This window comes from Eleutherodactylus coqui, chromosome 2, assembly GCF_035609145.1.
Source record: "Eleutherodactylus coqui strain aEleCoq1 chromosome 2, aEleCoq1.hap1, whole genome shotgun sequence".
NCBI classification, from domain to species: Eukaryota; Metazoa; Chordata; class Amphibia; order Anura; family Eleutherodactylidae; genus Eleutherodactylus; species Eleutherodactylus coqui.
This window is the reverse complement of record NC_089838.1, coordinates 319,515,154-319,533,495: the sequence shown is the minus strand read 5'-3', so window position 1 is coordinate 319,533,495 and position 18,342 is coordinate 319,515,154. Positions and strand designations below refer to the sequence as shown.

At 42.9% G+C, this 18,342-nt stretch overlaps 1 protein-coding gene across 1 annotated transcript in view; it reads right to left on the bottom strand.

Annotated features, from left to right (window-relative positions):
* LOC136612970 (venom factor-like) overlaps window positions 1–18,342 on the bottom strand; it is a 194,473-nt gene that overhangs the window by 69,544 nt on the left and 106,587 nt on the right. Inside the window, exons 17-22 of the mRNA XM_066593745.1 lie at window positions 15,981–16,181; window positions 15,281–15,392; window positions 13,241–13,329; window positions 10,816–10,955; window positions 7,183–7,395; window positions 1,057–1,117 (exon numbers count right to left, since the gene is read on the bottom strand). Of these exons, the coding sequence (XP_066449842.1) occupies window positions 1,057–1,117; window positions 7,183–7,395; window positions 10,816–10,955; window positions 13,241–13,329; window positions 15,281–15,392; window positions 15,981–16,181 (816 nt within the window). The remainder of the gene's footprint in view (window positions 1–1,056; window positions 1,118–7,182; window positions 7,396–10,815; window positions 10,956–13,240; window positions 13,330–15,280; window positions 15,393–15,980; window positions 16,182–18,342) is intronic.

The window sequence follows — 18,342 nt, the reverse complement described above, 5'->3', positions numbered from 1 at the left end:
TTTACTATGTCCTCTATGCATTGTCCCACCTTATTCTGGACTGTACCTACATACCACTTATCTTTGTTAGGGGACTATCTTTTGGGCCAAGACATGGTTTTTTCTATGGGATCGTATGCTTCATCGTTGACTGCTCTCAACTAAAGGTCCATTTATATATATACTGATTATCACTCAAAATTTGTTCAAACGAACAATAATCGTTCAGTGTAAATGCACAAAAATTGCTCACTTGTCGTTTGTAGTTTGTTAAGCTGTTTTTTCAGTTGCTTAAAACCCCGTTGCCTCGCTGGCTTCTCAACGCTCCCCGTTCAGTGATTCGCGTAGGAGGGGAAGGGCTGAGCGAGAAGCAGATAAGAAGCCTGCGAGCTGGCGGTAAGTCATTCTGGGTAAACTCTCACCGACCTTGGCGGTGATGTCAGCGCTCGTGCAGTCATTCAAAAAACTGTCTGCTCGAGTAAAAGGGCCATAAATTAGGCCCCCTTTAATCCTTTTAGCATTGACCCATTATTTAAACCTGCTCTTGTGCATTTTTCTCTTTTTGATCTCCCTCTCTATCCCTCTATTTACAGCGTGTGGATGTCATGAGGCCCTTTAGCCTATGCGCCTTATCAGATTTATCTACTTCTACAGATAGAGACTGGTTTCTATACTCTCAACTCCGCCACTTCTTATCTACATAGACCTAAACAGAGCCAAATGGTCCACCAGGCTTCCTGCATGTCGCCTGGCATCTCCCAGATGAAATCGTGCAGCATGCTGGGATATTTTATCTGGGATTATATGCCAGATCTGCACCAGACACTCCCAATGTAGAGTTCAGTGCAGATGTGAACAAAGCATTAGTAATACCAAGTGGCTTTAGTTTGGGGTTCCTATCTGTGGGGGTAATTGTCCAGTTTGCCAACATTATAGTCAGTGGGGTCCGTTCTTCTGGTCAGTCATAGGATGGACCCAGCAATTCAGTTTTTTCCATTCTGCGTATGTAGCCAAACGGTGGAAAACTGAACACAAGTGTGACAGAAGCCTTCATCAAATAGAAAGAAGAGGACTTACTTCTTGCTGCTGGCTCCAGTATTACTGATGATATAATTTCCGTCTTACGGGTACCTTCCGGCTGAAATGAAAAACAGAAATTCTAGGTGGGGCTAAGACAGCCATCAGTCAATGTCATGAAAAATTTCAGTCAGCTGCCAATTATAATAACCGTTTGATGTTGACGCTGTTATTTTGGGGGTACTGGGATGGTCATCACTTACTTCTACTTTCTAATTAAAGTGAATTCTCATAATGAAGCAATTATTCAGTAGCACATGGTCCTGAATGTAATGTGCCTGTAAATCATTGATCAACGATGAACAGTGAAGGAAGTGTTATCATGGGAACAGATGCAGAATCTTGACTCAGTTTCAGGGTTCCTTGACGTGTTGTACCCAGAAGCATGCAGCCGGTACCCTGGAATCTGCACATCACATTATATGTGAAATGGTGATGTATAAATGTTTTAACGCCGGTTTTATAAAGTTTTATTGCTGCATATTGTATTTCTAGGTAATGTCTGAGTTTTCATTATTGTGCTGCAGCAGCTAGAGGGTTAACAAGCCAGTTTGCAGAACGCAGACATAACAAAGTCTAGCCCAGGCAGTTCCCTAGTTCTATGTTAATCTGGTGGGAGGAGCTAAAGTTATAAAATGCCCCGCCCACAAAGTGGCAGAGTAGAAAAGAATCTAGCAGAACCTGCATGTCTTGTGCCTGGGAATGCAAAGGAGATTGAAGACCACCGAAGGACAAAGCTGACGCTACAGGACAGCATGCCTAAGAGAATAGCTAACCCAGAGACTGCAGTATGGTATCAGTGAGAGACCACCAGGACAGGAAGGACCCCAGAGGTTGTACCAGCAAGAATGGTCAGAGAGGAAAATATAGTAACCCTCAGTCCTGGGGAAAAGTGAACACTGGGGAGAGGAGCAGGAGTACCGAGGCTTGCAGTGTGAGCCTAAGGCTACCTTCATGCAGGCGAGTGCGTTATCGGGCTGAGAAACCCGGGCCGATATCGTGCTTGAGAACGTGCGTCTGGGGAATTGCAATCCTCCGGTGCTTATTTCACGCGCGACACATTGGACTCGCTTGCAAATTGCACGGCACACGATGTGTTTGACTGTCCCATTGAAAACGATGGGAGATGCATTTCGAGGGCCGAAAAAAAAAATAGGACATGCAGTGATTTTTGAGGGAAAAAAAACTGACTCCATACAAAAAAAATGAAGTTCGTACTTGCGTTAGTTTTGTGCATCTCGAAAATGCTCCAAACTTGCGCGAGATTTGCGCACGTGTGCATGTAGCCTGACAGAGGGAATCATACAGCAGAAAAACCAGCCACTCAACTGTCTTTGTGTAGAATGAGAGAAACTACCACCAACACTAAGAAGGCCTCTGCTGCTAAATGTTGTACCTCTGATACAGAATGTAACTGCTAAGCCTTGATGACAAGTAAATTATTATACTGCACTAGGTCTTCTGTTTGCACCGCTCTTCCATCAATGCATCTAACCAGGGGTCAGTACAGCCTGATGTACCCCACTATACCTTGGTGTGGAGCAACTAGATATAGCCACTGTAGAGAGGAAAACAGCCTACACCGTAACATTACTACTATCGCAGTATCCTTCATTCATCATCCTCATTCCAGATCAACACAGAAGTCAGACAGATTAACCCCTTAGTGACCAAGCCTGTTTGTGCCTTAATGACCAGGCCAAATTTTGCAAATCTCACATGTGTCACTTTAACATGGAAAAACACCAGAAAAGTTTTGCATATCCAAGCGATACTGACATTGTTTTTTCGCCACATGTTGTACTTCATTTAGATGGAAAAAAAGACCGATAGGATTTGTGTTTATTTATTAAAAGCGCCAAAATTGGGAAAATTTTGAAAAAATCGTCATTTTTTCACATTTCCAACTGCAATATCTCAAATATGCGCAAACATAATATAGAAATTTTTGCTAAGATAAATATTTCCATCCGTTTGCTTTATTTTGGGCGCACATTGGAAAAACTTTCGGTTTTTTTAACCATTTAGGAGACGTACAAATTTAACATTACTTTTCAGCATTTTGAGGAACACTTTGTTTTCCTACATCAAGCCAAGATTCCAAAGGCTCAGAGGAGTCAAAATGATAGATACCCCCACAAGTGACCCCATTTTAAAAAAAACTACACCTCTTAACGTATTCACTGAGGGGTGTCATGAGTATTTTAACCCCACAGTTTTTTTTCAGGAGTCAATGCAATTTAGAAGAGAAAAACTAAAATTTCATATTTTTGCAAATATGTCATATTAAAGACAGGACTTTTTTCTATAGTACACATAAAAATGAGGATTTGCACCCCAGAATGGATATCCCTGTTTGTCCCGTGCTCAGAAACATACCCATTGTGGCCCTAGTATTACGTCTGTATGCACAATTGGGCCCAAAATGAAAGGAGCAACCGGTGGCTTTCGGAACAGAAATTTTGCTTGAAGGAGATTTAGTCCCCATTGCCCACTTGTAGAGCCATTGAGTGACCAAAACGATGGAGAACGCCCACAAGTGACCCCATTTTGAAAAGTAGACCCCTTAACGAATATATCTAGGGGTACGATGACTTTTTTGACTTCACAGTTTTTGAATGAATCTAAGCCAAGCAGAAGGAAAAAATTACGATTTTAATTTTTTGGGCAATTTTGTCAATTTAAAAACAGGTTTTTTTTGTACAGTGTACATAGGAATGAAGACTTTAACCCCAAAATGGGTACCCCCGTTTGTCCCGTGCTCAGAAACATACCCATTGTGGCCCTAGTATTACGTCTGTATGCACAATGGGGCCCAAAATGAAAGGAGCAACCGGTGGCTTTCGGAACAGAAATTTTGCTTGAAGGAGATTTAGTCCCCATTGCCCACTTGTAGAGCCTTTTGAGTGACCAAAACGATGGAGAACCCCCACAAGTGACCCCATTTTGAAAAGTAGACCCCTTAACGAATATATCTAGGGGTACAATGACTTCTTTGACTTCACAGTTTTTGAATGAATCTAAGCAAAGCAGAAGGAAAAAATTACGATTTTCATTTTTTTGGCAATTTTGTCAATTTAAAAACTGTTTTTTTTAACAGTGTACATAGGAATAAGGACTTTCACCCCAAAATGGGTACCCCCGTTTTCCCCGTGTTCAGAAATATACCCATTGTGGCCCTAGTATTACGTCTGTATGCACAATGGGGCCCAAAATGAAAGGAGCAACCGGTGGCTTTCGGAACAGAAATTTTGCTTGAAGGAGATTTAGTCCCCATTGCCCACTTGTAGAGCCTTTGAGTGACCAAAACGATGGAGAACCCCCACAAGTGACCCCATTTTGATAAGTAGACCCCTTAACGAATTTATCTAGGGGTACGATGACTTTTTTGACTTCACAGTTTTTGAATGAATCTAAGCCAAGCAGAAGGAAAAAATAACGATTTTCATTTTTTTGGCAATTTTGTCAATTTAAAAACTGGTTTTTTTTGTACAGTGTACATAGGAATGAAGACATTCACCCCAAAATGGGTACCCCTGTTTGTCCCGTGTTCAGAAATATACCCATTGTGGCCCTAATCTTCTTAAAGGAAACATGGCTAGGCCTATAATGGAAGGAGCACCCGTTGGATTTCAGGGTACAACTGAATAAATTCCAGGCCCCCTTGCCCACTTGTAGAGACATTGAGCGGCCAAAACAAAAAAGAACCCCCACAAATGACCCAATTTTGAAAACTAGACCCCTTAACAAATTCATCTAGGGGTGTACTGCGTATTTTGACCCCACAGTATTTGACTGAATCTAAGCAAAGCAGAAGGAAAAAATTACGATTTTCATTTTTTTGGCAATTTTGTCAATTTAAAAACAGTTTTTTTTGTACAGGGTGCATAGGAATGAAGACGTTCACCCCAAAATTGATACCCCCGTTTGTCCCGTGTTCAGAAACATACCCATTGTGGCCCTAAACTACTTACAGGACACATGGCTAGGCCCATAATGGAGGGAATGCCCGCTGGATTTCAGGGTACAACTGAATAAATTCAAGCCCCCATTGCCCACTTATACGGAAAAAAAATTGACTTCCTAAAAATAACCCTCCCCCCACCCCCGCCATCCCCATTTTTGGCATTCCCTAAATATTAGATAAAAGTAATAATATAAACCGCGTTTTATGTCCGAAGACAGGGGTAATTACGGAGGCTGGTTGGGTTGGGCATATGGGGCAAGAAAACCGGGTATCCCCCCTCCTCTCTCGCTTGGGGGTATTTCGTGACCTCAGCGGCGGGGATGGGGTGTAAAAAGTGGCGCTCTGTGAGTCTCCGTAAGCTTGATGAGGTGCGGCGGTCTCACACAGAAGGCGCTCAACAAGCTGCTCCTGGAACTGCATGAAGGCGAGCATTCCGGGGGCTTCTTGTAAATTACGTATTACAGGTAGCAGTCTGAATAACACGGACGTAGGAGGAATCCACTTGCGGAGGCCCGCAGCGGATCCCAGCTGTGAGCTCGGCTGTGACCCTGCGTACGGCTGCGTAATGTACTGCGCATAACTGCCTACTCACACAGGCGGTCATGCGCAGTACTTTTTTTTTGTTTGTATTTTCCGCACCGTCGCTTAGCGATGACACGGGTACCCGCAGCCCGTATACAAGGTAGTTGCGTATGGGCTGCGGGTATATCCACGACCATGGAGCACAATAGGCTCTATGTTGCGGATATCCGCAGTAAAATAGAACATGCTGCGTTCTCTTTTGTGCGAGTGGATTACGAAATTCCAAACCACTAATGTGAGCGGAATTGTGTAATCCAATGAGATTGATCTGCGTATTACCGCTAATCAAACGCATGCGGAATCCGTAATTCGTATCCGGTCATGTGAGACCGACCTAAGGTAGATCGCTACCTTTTTATCCCATGACCGTGGACCGCTCAACGAGGCCACCCGTCACTGCTCCAGGCTCTCAGCGATCGTTGGTCACCGAGAGCAAGGAGATTTTAAGTTTCCTGGGCTTTGGCGACCGCTGCGTGCGCAGAAGCTGTGGTAAGGTCCGCACATAAATCTGGGGGCCTTAGGTACGTAATTTCATCCTCCCTCACGGATATGATCCGTGAGGGGAGATGAAATGTAAGTGTTCTAAACTTTTTTTTTTACTTTTTAAATTTTTTTTTTAACTTTTTTACACTTTTTTAAATTACTTTTTTACACTTTTTTTTTTACTTTAAATGATCACTGCTATCCATTGGATAACAGTGATCATCTCTGCAGGGATATCCCTCTGCTCCTGGCTACACATGGCAGCCAGGAGCAGAGGGATTTTAAATTTCCCGGGTCCTGAGCCCCTCTGTGCACGCGCCCGATGTCAATCATCGGGCGCGCATGCGCAGAAGGGGACTCAGGTCCTGGAAGACCGGGACGCCGCTGAGGACCAGGGGTGAGTATTTTCACCTGAAATTAAGGTGAAATTAAGCTGATTTTTACTTTTTTTAAAACTTTTTCACGATCGCCACTATCCACTGGATAGCAGCGATCGCGGGTCCGGAGGCTTCCTGCCGCGGTCCCCGGGGACATCTCCTGGTTCCCGGCTACCTTCAGGAGCCCGGAACCAGGAGATTTTAAACTCCCCAGGAGTCCCATTCTTCTGCGCACGCGCGTGACGTCTCTTGTCTGGCGCGCATGCGCAGAAGAGCCGCGCCGGGTTCCGGAGGACCCTTTCTCCGCGGCAGACATCGGGGAACCTGGATGAGTATTTTCAGCTGCCCTGATGGATCCGATCCATCAGGACAGCTGAATCTTAACTTTTTAAACTTTTTTTTTACACTTTATTGCGATCGGCGCTATCCATTGGATAGCGCTGATCACAATGCCGGGGGGACTGCCCGGAGCCCAGGATGACAGCTCCATGCTGTCGGCTACCTGCGGGCACCGACAGCATGGAGCTTTCACGTCCATAGCCCACGGGGCTTTATTCTCTGCAGGACGCATGTTTTTACGTCCTCAGAGAATAAAGCCCACTTGGGTAGGATGTAAAAACACTACGGGCTGGTCGTTAAGGGGTTAAAGGATTGTAGGAGTGAACGATTTGCCATTCAGAACATAATTCGTGCAGTTTCCACTTTGCATTCTCTTACCACGACTCTCAGTGTCTTCCTGACACCGTCCGCTACAAATTCTCCATAGACCGCAGCTTTCACCTCAATTTCTTGTTTTTCTATAGAAAGTGGCACAATGACAAACGGAACCACAAAGGATGAGTTTTTCTTCACTTTCACCGTAACTGTGTGCGGCTTTTTGTCTGTAGAAAGACTGCACAACTGAGGGTTGTGAGTAAGGGTCACTCGCACCTAAAATTAGATTGTATCAGTGTTAGTAAGTCACACATTATATGATACTAACTTGAGAGAAGGCCCACCAAACGTTTTTGCCCAAGAGCTTCCACCAACCTTAATCTGGCCAGTAATGAAGGTACTGTCAATTCAGATCCTCTTTTTGGTCTATATTGACTTATTAGAAGATTACTAGCAGATTATTGATGTCAGACAGTTCCGACCAGAAGATTTGTGCTTGATAAAGGGGCATGATCTAGCCTCGAAACGCATTGCACTAGCATTTGTATACCTGACTTCTTGGTCAGACTTTTTATTTTATTATATATATATATTTTTATAATAAAAAAAAATACATCAATTGGAATATTTTTTTGCCGGGGTGTTCTATTACTTATACGACCACAAATAGAATCCTTACAAGTGCAGAGATTTTCTTCTTCTCCTGTTCATCTCTACCATATACCACCCACACCAGCCAGGTGTAGGTTTTCTAAATCTCTAGCAGCACTCCAACCTTTTGATGTCCTACAGGTTATAAGGCACTCAGAAGCATCACAGCAGACAGGGATTCTGTTGCTAGTGGGTAGGGTCCCTTATCAGGGCTTTTCCCGTGGGCACCAGGTAAGTACCCTTCCTTATTTTTATGTGTTCATAATCAACTGCACGGACATTTGCTCATGTCCGTGCAGTTGATTATGATTCCCGGGCTATGTATCACTATGGGAGCTGCAGAGCACAATGCTATAAGCTGTGGCAGTGTGCTCTGCCTGCACAGTCCCACAGAGAGCATTGCAGGACTTTGAAAAAAGAAGCAGGAAGTTATTACCGATCTGCCGGCAACCTCCCGATTCTAATTTCAAACTCCTGCACTGCTTTGTTTACAGGTTGCCACAGAGACTATCGGCTTGTCAGAAGCCAGCCAGTGATCTTTGCAGCAGGGAGAGCTGGTACTTGGCTGTCAGAGGACAGTCAGGCACCAGCTCTTACACAGCAGAGAATGGAGAAAACTCCAATCTCTGCTGTGTTAACCCCTTATATGCTGCGGTCTATGCAACTGCAGCATGCAAAGGGCTGTCACCATCAGACCCTGGAATGTGATCAGAGGGTCCTGATGGGTCTCTGTGGAAGTCCCCTAAAGGGGCAAAAAAAATTTAAAAAGTAAAAAAAAAAAAAAAGTTAAAAAAATAAAAACCCCTTTCTCCCTTTACTTTGTAAAAATTAAAAACAAAATTACACATGTGGTATCCCTGCGTCATAATGATCCAGAGAAAGAAGTTAGTACATTATTTAACCCCTTAATGACACGGACGGGTAAATAATGCATTACTTTGATAGATCGGACTTTTACGGATGCGGCGATACCAAATATGTATTTTTCTTTTATGATTTAGATTTTTTTTTATTATAGATATGACAAAAGGAGGGTGATTTAAACTTTTATTACTTTTTTTTTTTTTTTTTTTTTAAACTGTGAAAAAGTCGTGAAAATGAAAAAAACTATTACAATTTGGTATTGGTATAATCGTACTGGCCTGTAGAATTACTTTAACATATTATTTATACTGCTCAGAGAATGCAGTGAAACTAAAAAAACATGACCGAATTACAGATTTTGTTAATCTTGCCTCTAGAAAAAATGGAATAAAAAGCGATCAAAATTTTACATGATCCTAAAAATTAGATAAATGAAGACTAAAGTTCGTCCAACAATAAACAAGACCTTCTAGAGCTCTGGCAATGAAAAAAATTAATACGGCTCTTGGACTGTGGCGACACAAAATCAAACCTTGAAGAAAAAAAAAAGTTTGAAATGTACAAAAATAGCAAAACATGAAAAAACTGTATAAAGTTGGTATCACCAGAATCGTGAGAATAATGTTATCATGAAATGAAATGAAATCCAAAAAAACAATTGGCAGAATTTCTTTTTTTTCCCCCAATCTCCCTACAATTTTTTTACAAAAGTTATGCAATACATTATATATACCCCAAAATGATGCCATCAAAAAGTGCAACTTGTCCCACAAAAAACAAGCCCGCATATGGCTGCGTCAATAAGAAAATGAAAAAGTTACGGCTCTTGGAACGCGACTGCAAAATTACCGTAGTTGAAATTAAATGATTAGACCATTTGAAAAACCTGCCCTGGTGGGTCTGACAGGGTGGTAAGAAACCCGCCACTCAAGGGGTTAAGGTTTGCTTTAAAGTGATTCTTAGCTTTGGACTATCCCTACTTGCTAGAAAGTTCTGCTTTTTAACAATAAGCAGAACACAAAGTGCAAGCCCAAGCGATCAGCTGTATTCTTTGGGGAAACCTGGCAGTAATTCTTTAAATGTCCTGTAGCGCCCCCACTAGAGAAATGATGAATTACACAGTGCTCATTCATATTATCGGGTTGTCTGTGTCATATAGGACCTCCAGAGGAGGAAGGCTCTCTGTAACCAATTTCTGCTCTACCCAAAATATGAGGATCCTCAACAGCAGGTGTCTCTCTATGAATGAGGATTTCCCTAAAGGGATGTATGTTGTCTAAATTGGACAAACCCTTTAACAAGTTTTCTCTTGACCCGTCCTTTTGTGCAACCAAAGCCACATCTCATTATTCTTTCTTGTTTAAGAACTCATTAACAATATGTCCACCTTGAACTGTCTTTCCAACTGTCTAATCGTTTTGACTACTTACAATCTGAATTCAGTATTACAGTTGTATTTGAACGGCCTCAACCAAAGTCAGTAATGATCTGTTAACGGATTCTCTACACTGATCTCTGCTCCTCCTTCTAGACCTGTCGTTTGCCTTTGACACAGTCAGCTACATCCTTCTGTTACAAATCCTCTCGCACTTGGTCATCTCACAATTGGCGCTCTCAGGATCTCCTCATACCTTGCCGATCGAACATTTATTGTCTCCACTCGCACAACACATCCTCACCTTGCCCTCTCTCTCCTGGTGCCCCTCAAGGCTCTCTCCTGGGACTCCTCTTCTCAGTCTATACCTATGATCTGGGACAGCTCTTAAAATCTCTTGACTGTCCTTACCACTTTTACGTTGACTACTTAAATTTATCTCTCTGGCTCGATGTTTCTATATGTTTTTATCTTCTTCTTCTGCTTCCTAAACTCAACATGGACAAAACTGAATTCGTCATCATTTCCCCATCTCCTACCCAAACTATCCGTTATTGAGTCTACACTTTCCCCAGTGTCACAAGCCCATTTCTTTGGGATAACTTTTGAGTCTGTCTTCCCTCCCTTAAATACGTTGAGCTGCAATAGCGAACACAACCCATGGACAAGTGTGGCATTGTTTTAGGAACAAAGCAGCCATAGTTTTCTAAACCTGTACAGCTCCCTATTAACAATGATATTGTGATGCACAATATAAAACAATTGAATGGGAAATCCAAAAAACTGGTTAGTGTGAAATCATTTACCTGTATGTCTTTTGCTTCATAATTGTAAATGATGGCTCGAATTTCGACCTGCTCATTCCTCACCACAGAATACGGGAGTTTTAGGTCTACAAACATGGACTGGAAGGTCTGGATTTCATATGGTTCAGACACACAGATGCCTGTATTGATGGAATAGGACAGATGGTGAGAATTAGCATCTCACAGCATATTATTTAGCACCTAGGACCATACACTTATGTCAATGTGATTACAGGGGTATAGTTATTGTATCAACACAGTTACTGACGGGGTGTCTATATCTCATAGTCATCACCACAGTGTAATAGCCTGGATTATAAAAAACCCAATCCTGGCTATTTAACACTTTTGATGCCCCAATCAATAGCTATCTCAAAAGAAGGAAGCTCCGATTGTGAGCCCTGAAAATAAAAACAATCAAACTAAAATGGAAAACATGTTGAAACCTGGAGGAAAAAACTCCCTCTTCAGGCGAAAACTATGAATGTTCTATCCTCTGGATAGGTTATCAATAGCAAATCGTCAGGGGGTGGCTCAGCTGATGAGAAGATGCTGTGGACTACCAGAGTTCTTAAAAAGTCCATTTGGCGGTGGGCTGGTTTGGTATTGCAGCTCACTCCCATTGAAGTGAATTGGAAAGAGGTGCAATGCCAAATTGGGCCTCTGTGATATGCACTGTATTCTGAAAATTCCAGTTCTATGCATCATCTTCTCATCAGCTGAACGGCAGGAGTATGGAGCGGTGGACCCTTGACGATCTGCTATTGATGACCTATCTTGAGGATGAATCATTATTAGTTTTTGCATGGAAAACGCCTTTAAAACGGTTTCCAGTATGAAGTGATATAAAGTGCTACATAACATTCATTCACTGTATAAATAAAGGAGAAATTAAAGGTTGTCCAAAATATTGAAAAAATTGCCCCAGGGTAAGTAAGGGCATAAAATAATTATTACATACCCATTAAATGGAACAGGTCAAAGTGAACATGCAGTCCATTCTGCGGGCAGCACGTCATAGAGCAGGAGGAGCAGAGCAGATTGATACATCGTTTTGTTGGTAAAGATTCAACAGAACTTGTTTTTTTTGTCTAAATCTCTGCTCATTCTGAGCTTATGTGTCCAGTGGGCGGTCCTATCAGTGATTAACAGCTATATCTGTATGCACGGTCAAACACCGATAGCTGCCAATCACTGATAGAACTGCCCATGAGACTCCTAAACTTAGAGTGAGCAGAGATGTAAATATGTTGGTAACACACTTTCATATCTTGATAATGATCTTGATCATGATGATGTATGCGGCACTGTGGAGCCCTCAACTGTCAAAAGCTGATTTCTAGTAATAGTTGGTTGTGTAAGGACTGGCGGTTCGCGGGTCCGTCGTGCCCGCACCGCCGGTCCTGTCACACGTGCGGCTGCTGTGTGGCGCAGGGGGGCCACGGTCCTCGTCACCTCCTTGCCGCCGGGTTGCTAGGGACGCGGTGGGTGTTGCCCCACATCGCGTCCTTGGTATCATAGTAACCAGGCATGTGTCTCCTTTCTTGCCTCCTGCAGGGCTGGGAGCGGGTTCCCCAGTGCAGCTGGGTGCACTCAGCTGCTGTCAGGCTCCCCGCCCCAATCAGCTGCTGGGGCGGAAGCTCAGACAGCATTTAAACCTGCTTGTGTCCGCAGACCAGTGCCAGTGTTTGTTTGGTTTTCCTGCTACACCAGCGTACTTCATGTTTTTGACTCCTGATATTGACTCTCTGCTTTTGACCTGACGTTGCCTTTGCCTGACCCTCTTGTACCACGTTCCCTCTCGTTGCTGACCCGGATTGTCTGACTCTCCTTGCTGTTGTTTGTTCCAGTGTCTGTCTGTTTGTTAGTCCCAGTGTCCCCCTTCCTTAGTGAGTGTAGGGACCGTCGCCCAGTTGTCGCCCTGGGGCTTAGCCCAGGGGGGGCAGGTAGGTAGGGACAGGGGTTGCGGGTATTTTCAGGGACTTCCAGTTTCCCAGACCCCGAGTCCTGACAGGTTGTAGCAGTATTTAGAGACAGTGAAGTTTGTTCAGGTTGGAAGTAAGGTGGTTCCATTTTGTTATATAAGTAAAGAAGGAAATGTCTATAGGCAGAGTCTGACTCAGAAATAGTCTAGTTGCCAGAAGCATAAATCTTCATTACAACCTCAGAAATCAGAAACACCTCAATGTTCAGAATCCTGGCCTAGAATGTTGGAGAACCTCAAGTAATGGCCATGACTGGTGAATTTTAGCTTTCCTAGACCTTTTAGCCTTTGGAGTCAAATTGTCTTCAAAGGGCAGACTTATAGGAGATCAAGGAACCCTAGCATGTGATATCCCAGGGTGACCAGAGTCTTCCAGGAAGCCAGATTCTCACATCAAACTTACAGCAGAACAAAACTATTATTTTTACATATTAAATTTACCTTTATTCTCTGATAGACTCACGGCCAGAAGTTCCCATGTTGTGATGGACTCTTTAAGGTGGATGTTCTTTAAGACTTTTGTAGAGATGCTGATGAAAGATAAATATCATGTTAAGGGCTTTTCCTTTTCTGTCAATCCCTACATATTTATTAGAAGGGTTTCTGAACAATAAACAGGTGAAAAAGTATCCTCTAGCTGGGATCTTTACTGATCAATCATAATCTGTGGGGAAAACCTAGCAGTGAGTGTTCAATTTCCCTACAGCGCCTCTACAGGGGAGATTAAGCATTACACAGAAGCTATGCTTAACAGTTTAAACAGCCGGGATTGGAGTTATCTCTGATCTTAGTCATTAGAGTAAGGTGTTAACAGTATAATACAGATAGCACCTACAAGTGATGGTGTAGGCAAAGCTCCTGTATTCGCACAATCACTAAACTGTAATAATACAGCCATACATCAAAACAAATTGCTCATAACGAAGTATTATTGCGACACAGGGTGGGAAGGAGTTAAGGACTAGAGATGAGCGAGCACCAAAATGCTCGGGTGCTCGTTATTCGGGATGAACTTTTCGCGATGCTCGAGGGTTCGTTTCGAGTAACGAACCCCATTGAAGTCAATGGGCGACCCGAGCATTTTTGTATTTCGCCGATGCTCGCTAAGGTTTCCTTGTGTGAAAATCTGGGCAATTCAAGAAAGTGATGGGAACGACACAGCAACGGATAGGGCAGGCGAGGGGCTACATGTTGGGCTGCGTCTGATTTTTGTACGTTGTCCACGCAGCACACACGTACACGGAGACCTTAGGACTGACACAGGCAGGCCAAATATAATTTTTTTCCTTTTTAGCAAAGGGAAGACCCCACTGCGTGTATTCAATGAATAATAAATGTCTTCTGGCCCTGCCTACACAATTCTATCCCTGTAGTATTAATGCCGGGTGCAATGGTCTGCACAGCCGGTTTTGAGAAAGAAAAAAAATGCAACACTGCTAACAGCAGCCTGGACAGTACTGCACACAGATAGATGTGGCCCTAGAAAGGACCGTTGGGGTTCTTGAAGCCTACACTAACTCCTAACACTCTCCCTGCCTAACCCCCACTTCTGTCCCTATTGCAGGGCGCAATGCTCTGCAGATCCAATTTTGGACTAAAAAAAAAAAAAATACTGTGCTAACACAGTACTGCACACTAGTAGATGTGGCCCTGAGAAGGGCCGTTGGGGTTCTTGAAGCCTACACTGACTCCTAACGCTCTCCCTACAGCAGCACCAGCAGCAGCACTTTCCCTCAGCTAAGTCACAAGGCATCTGAGCCGAGCCGCGGGAGGGGCCGATTTATATACTCGGGTGACATCTGATCGCCCCAGCCACTCACAGCAGGGGGGTGGTATAGGGCTTGAACGTCACAGGGGGAAGTTGTAATGCCTTCCCTGTCTTTCAATTGGCCAGAAAAGCGCGCTAACGTCTCAGAGAGGAAACTGAAAGTAACCGGAACACCGCGTGGTACTCGTTACGAGTAATGAGCATCCCGAACACCCTAATATTCTCACGAATATCAAGCTCGGACGAGTACGTTCGCTCATCTCTTTTAAGGACAAGAAATCATATCTAAATTAAAGAAGCGATAGTGGAAAAATTCTCACGAGGTATGAATTTTGCATAGTGGGTCTAAAATAGTGTCTAATGGTTTACAGATGGTATTTCCAAAGTGAGTGAATGAACGCAAGAGTGGTTATGCAAATCCAAGGATGGGGACAGCAGAGTTCATGAGACACAACAGATATACAGTAGGTCGGGGCAGTTAGTGAAGTACAAATGCACCTTTACAAATTAATAAAAACCAAGGAATCTTGTTGCTTATGGGAAGTTTTGGCAGTTGTGAGCATCAGATTCAGAGGTACTCAACCATAGGCCGAGCACCACATCAACCAACTGACGTGTATTTTCCTTTTTACACATTGCTAATGGAATCACTCTTTAAATAGAAACACATCAATTGGCTAAGAGTCAAATAGGGGAATCATAATAGAACTCACTTCTGTGCGTTGGGTTTTTCTTCCATTTCTACAATTTTCCACAACCAGCTCTCTGGAAAGTCACTCCGAACCAAAATCTCACCGTCTGGAATATAATCACTCTCAGAAATGCCTGTAGGAAACAACCGGTTCAGAAAGTCAATGAAGTATTTCCATCCCACATATATATGGCATCTCTGCAGGATATGCCAAAAATGTCTGATTGATACAGGTCCGGCCCCCGTGACTCGCACTTATATTGAGACTAAGGTTCCCTAACCCTGCATGAATGGGTGGCCGCTGGCAGATAAAAAGTTGGGAGCTGTTTGCACATGTATACTGCATTCTACATTCTGTTCTACAGGAGTTGCACAAGCAATCTAGCAAATGTGGTCAGCTGTTCCCGCTACTTTCATAGACATGGACTCTGTGTTCATAACCTTTTTAAGAAATATCTCAGAAGTTCTCACAATTCGAGAATGTGCTCCAATTAAAGGAGATCATACAGGATTAGAGGAACGTAGCTGCTTTCTTCTAGTAGTGCCACACTTGTCCATGGATTGTGGCTAGTATTGCAGCTCCGCTACATGGAAGTGAATGGGTCTGAGTATGCAATACCAAATACAATCTATAGATAAGTAGGGCAGGTTTTTTTAAGAAAAGAAGCATGTCTTCCAACCCTGTATAACCCGGCTCAGTTCCTTGCCCCTCGCCTGCTCACTTCTTTCCAGGTCATCGTTGTCCTTCAGATACTTCTCACTCTCCACTTTCAGTTTTAAGAATTTGCAGCAGTCCAGGAAAGCTTCCACACACTTATCTCCATCTTGAATGAGACGAGCTCGCCGTTCACAGCTGTGACCCATCGGGTTGCTGACCATACCATCATGGCAGCATTGCTTCTCCTGACTCGTGTAATTAGAGGCTAAGCAATAGAAAAAAAAAGAAGTTATTTCTACAACCCACATCAATGTGAATAAGGCAGAAATGTATCTATCATAGAAAGGACCAGGACAGTATGACTAGGACCAAACAGTGGTGCTCATATCAGACATTTCCAATACCGCCTGACCCTTCAATGGCCAGACTGGTTACAGTGTTTCTGGGGGTCCGTTATTGGCTTGGGAACCATTTTTATGTGGTAAGTAACTAATTAACCCCATGGCAAAAAAGTATAATGAATTTTATAACACAGCAGGCTTACAGTCTCTGCACACTCATCCCCTCCTCCTGCTACTCCCACTGCTGTTCTCAGTTCTCTCAAATAGTAATAGTGCCCCCTCTTTGGCCCAACAAAATAGTGCTGCATTCTCTGTGACTCCACAAAATAATAGTGCCTCTCAGTACTCCACTCAATAGTACTAGCTTCCTTTCCATAGCTCCAAGGATTAATAATGCCCCTTCTGTGGACTTACCAATAAATAGTACCCCCTCTTTACCCAAGAAAATTATTGTGCTCCATCTGTAGTCCTCAAAGTTACAGTGCCGCGTTTGCACCCATCAAATTATAGTGCCTCCTCTTCCCCTATCAGTTTTAGTGCCTCTTTTGCACCGCTCAAATGTATAGTCCCCCCTCTTTGCACCTAAAAGTTAGTGTCCCACTTTGCCCCTCAAATAGTACCCCCTCTGTGCTCCTCAAAGTAATAGTGTCCCTCTTTACTCCTTAACAGAATAGACTGATTAACACACTTATTTATTTGTGCAAAATTAAAATAACATATACACACTAAAGGGCACAAACATCCCAAAAGGGGAGAGGGACAAGACGCCTGCTTTCACAGTTGGGCAAGAGACAGAGACGAACACTAAAGAGCAAAAAGAGACTACAGTTGGCTCTCAGGGGTAATGACAGCAGGTAGGGACACGGATATCGTCTACCATATAGAATGCACCTGTGGACTAACAGCCCTGGTATATGTAATGCCTTTTGATATCTGTCAGTATTTGATCAATTGTACTAGAAATTTTTAGAAGTATTGATATGACCCTCGGATTAACAATAACCTAGGGCCATTAAAGGTTCTGCCATATTCAACCCCACCATTATTTGCTGAGATGAGAGTTCACTGTTGCACTTTGTGAGCTAGAGCGCTATCAATAGTGCCGTAATGTAGCTGTATCTATAGCTGCTAGTCCTAAATAGCACACACACCCCAAAATAAAAAGATAAAGAGACAGAGCCTCTAGCCTTCATAAATAAAAAATGTTTACAAAAAGAGAGAGAAAATAGCCTGCTAGCAATTCAAAACATTAACTTGCTCTCTATGCAATCATGTTGAGTATTTTAAAATCCAAGTGCTCCACATTTCGCGGTACCTCGCAAAACTGTTTGTTCGGATCACCATCAATTTCTCCATAGTGGAATGTGGAGCTAACAGGGTGTGGAGATCATTCCACTCAGGTGTTGCATTCCTCCATTCTTTAGCTATTAGGTAGGTTGCCGTCATACAGATATGCCCTATCATTTTTTATGTGGCTCAGGAATATCCTCCAAATTCCGAAGTAAAAGAGCTTTTTCAGGTCATCTAATGATAATGGAGTTTGAAATATTTTGTATCATGGAAAATATCTTTTTCCAATAGGTATTCCGATCTTGGCATTCCCTAAATATATGGAGAAGTGAGCCTTCATGGCCACAACCTCTCCAACAAAGATCGTCGTCTGTCAAATACTTTGTTTTTTAGGGCAACCGGAGTCAAGTATCAATATGTGATTATTATGTAAACTTCAAGTATCCCTGCTCCTTTAGTTGTTTGTAATGCTAGTTTAAGTGCAGCTCCCCAAGTTTCCTCAGTAAACACTGCCTTTAGCTCTTTTTAACAGTTTAACATATGAACCTTTCTAGAAATCATGTGGTTACCGGTCAAGCAGTCGTAAATATCTCCTATGTGGGATTTATTTGTTGGGGTGTTTAATTTAAAAATTAAGGGCCATTTTATGTATCTCAATTACCCAAAAGTAACGTAAACTTTCGACTTCCGGGAGGTTATATTCTTCAGAGTGTCAAAAGACGTGACCCCAGGCCTTTCTCAAATTTTGCCTAAATGTGAAATCCCTTTTGATTTCCATACTTTTAAAGACGTATT